The following is a 1,263-nucleotide window of genomic DNA, read 5'->3' on the forward strand; positions in this document are numbered from 1 at the left end:
GAGGCTTTCAGGGATGCATCTGATTCTATCCAAAATGGTTTGGTGATGTCGGGCTGTACCAACAGTGGTCAAGTCCTGAAACATTCCTTGAGTTGATTGATGGCTTTGTCGTGATCATCAGTCCAACCCCACTTGATCCCTTTTACCAATAGGTCAAATAGAGGTTGTGCAACTTTGGAATATCCTGGAATGAATTAGTGGTAGAAATTGGCAAAGCCTAAGAACCGTTGTAGGGCTTTGATGCTGTCAATCTTTGGCCAATTCAGTACTGCTGATACCTTGTCTTCTGCCATTCCTATTTGACCTGGTCGGAGAATGAACCCTAGGAATTCTACTTCGGATATGTCAAAGAAGCACTTCTCAGGTTTGAGAAATAGGTCTGATTCTTTCAGACGCTGGAGGACTAATTGAGTGCATTGTTGATGTTCTGCGTGGTCGGCAGAATAGATGAGAATGTCATCGATGTAGATTACTAGCCATCCTTCTAGTAGTAGATCTGCAAAGATGCCATCCATCATAGCTTGAAATGTTGCTGGAGAGTTTGTCATTCCAAAGAACATGACTGTTGGTTCGAATAACCCTTGTAGAGTAATGAATGCTCCTTTCCATTTGTCACCTTCTTTGATGCGCACATTGTTGTATCCTGCATGCAAATCAAGCTTGGTGAACATTGTTGGCTTGGCAGAGGTGATATGATCCAATAGATCTTCTACTCTTGGGATAGGGTAGGCATTCTTGATGGTGGCATCATTGAGTTTTCTGTAATCCTGACATGGTCGTAGATCTCCTGATTTCTTGTTGACAAAGAAGAATGGGGATGCCATAGGAGACTTTGATGGATGGATATAACCTTTCCGCAAGTTTTCCTCGATGAAGATGTCCAACTCCATGAGCTTTGCTGGTGATAACGGGTAAACCTTTCCTCGTTGAGGTTTGAAGTTGGCTTCTAAGTCGATTGCATGGTCCCAGGGTTTCCATTCCAGTAATTGTTCTGCAGTGCTTTTATTGAATACAGACAGGAAGGCTTTTAGGTATTCTGGGATGTTACTGGCAAGGGTCTTGATTGCTTGTAAAAGTTGATCCCAACAAAAGCGCATCTTTCCAGTGACCCAATTGATTACTGGGTTGAAACATTTGAACCAAGAGAGTCCTAGAATGATTGGATTTCTATCAAGTACTGTGGCATAGGCTTCTATATTCATTGGTTGTCCTGGTAAGGATATAGTGAAGAAGACTTTGTGTTTGATGGCTGTGGCTTTATTT

The 1,263-nt window shown here is 42.3% G+C and overlaps 1 protein-coding gene across 1 annotated transcript; it reads right to left on the bottom strand.

Annotated features, from left to right (window-relative positions):
- Positions 1-194: 194 nt before the first annotated feature.
- FIBRA_09384 (uncharacterized protein) lies at positions 195-1,097 on the bottom strand (the record flags this gene model as incomplete). The annotated part of the gene is made up of 1 exon (XM_012321693.1): positions 195-1,097. One exon carries the CDS (start codon positions 1,095-1,097, stop codon positions 195-197), a length of 903 nt encoding a protein of 300 aa, XP_012177083.1.
- Between the last annotated feature and the right edge of the window lie 166 nt (positions 1,098-1,263).

Source organism: Fibroporia radiculosa, assembly GCF_000313525.1.
Source record: "Fibroporia radiculosa TFFH 294 genomic supercontigs, scaffold36146, whole genome shotgun sequence".
Taxonomy (NCBI): Eukaryota; Fungi; Basidiomycota; class Agaricomycetes; order Polyporales; family Fibroporiaceae; genus Fibroporia; species Fibroporia radiculosa.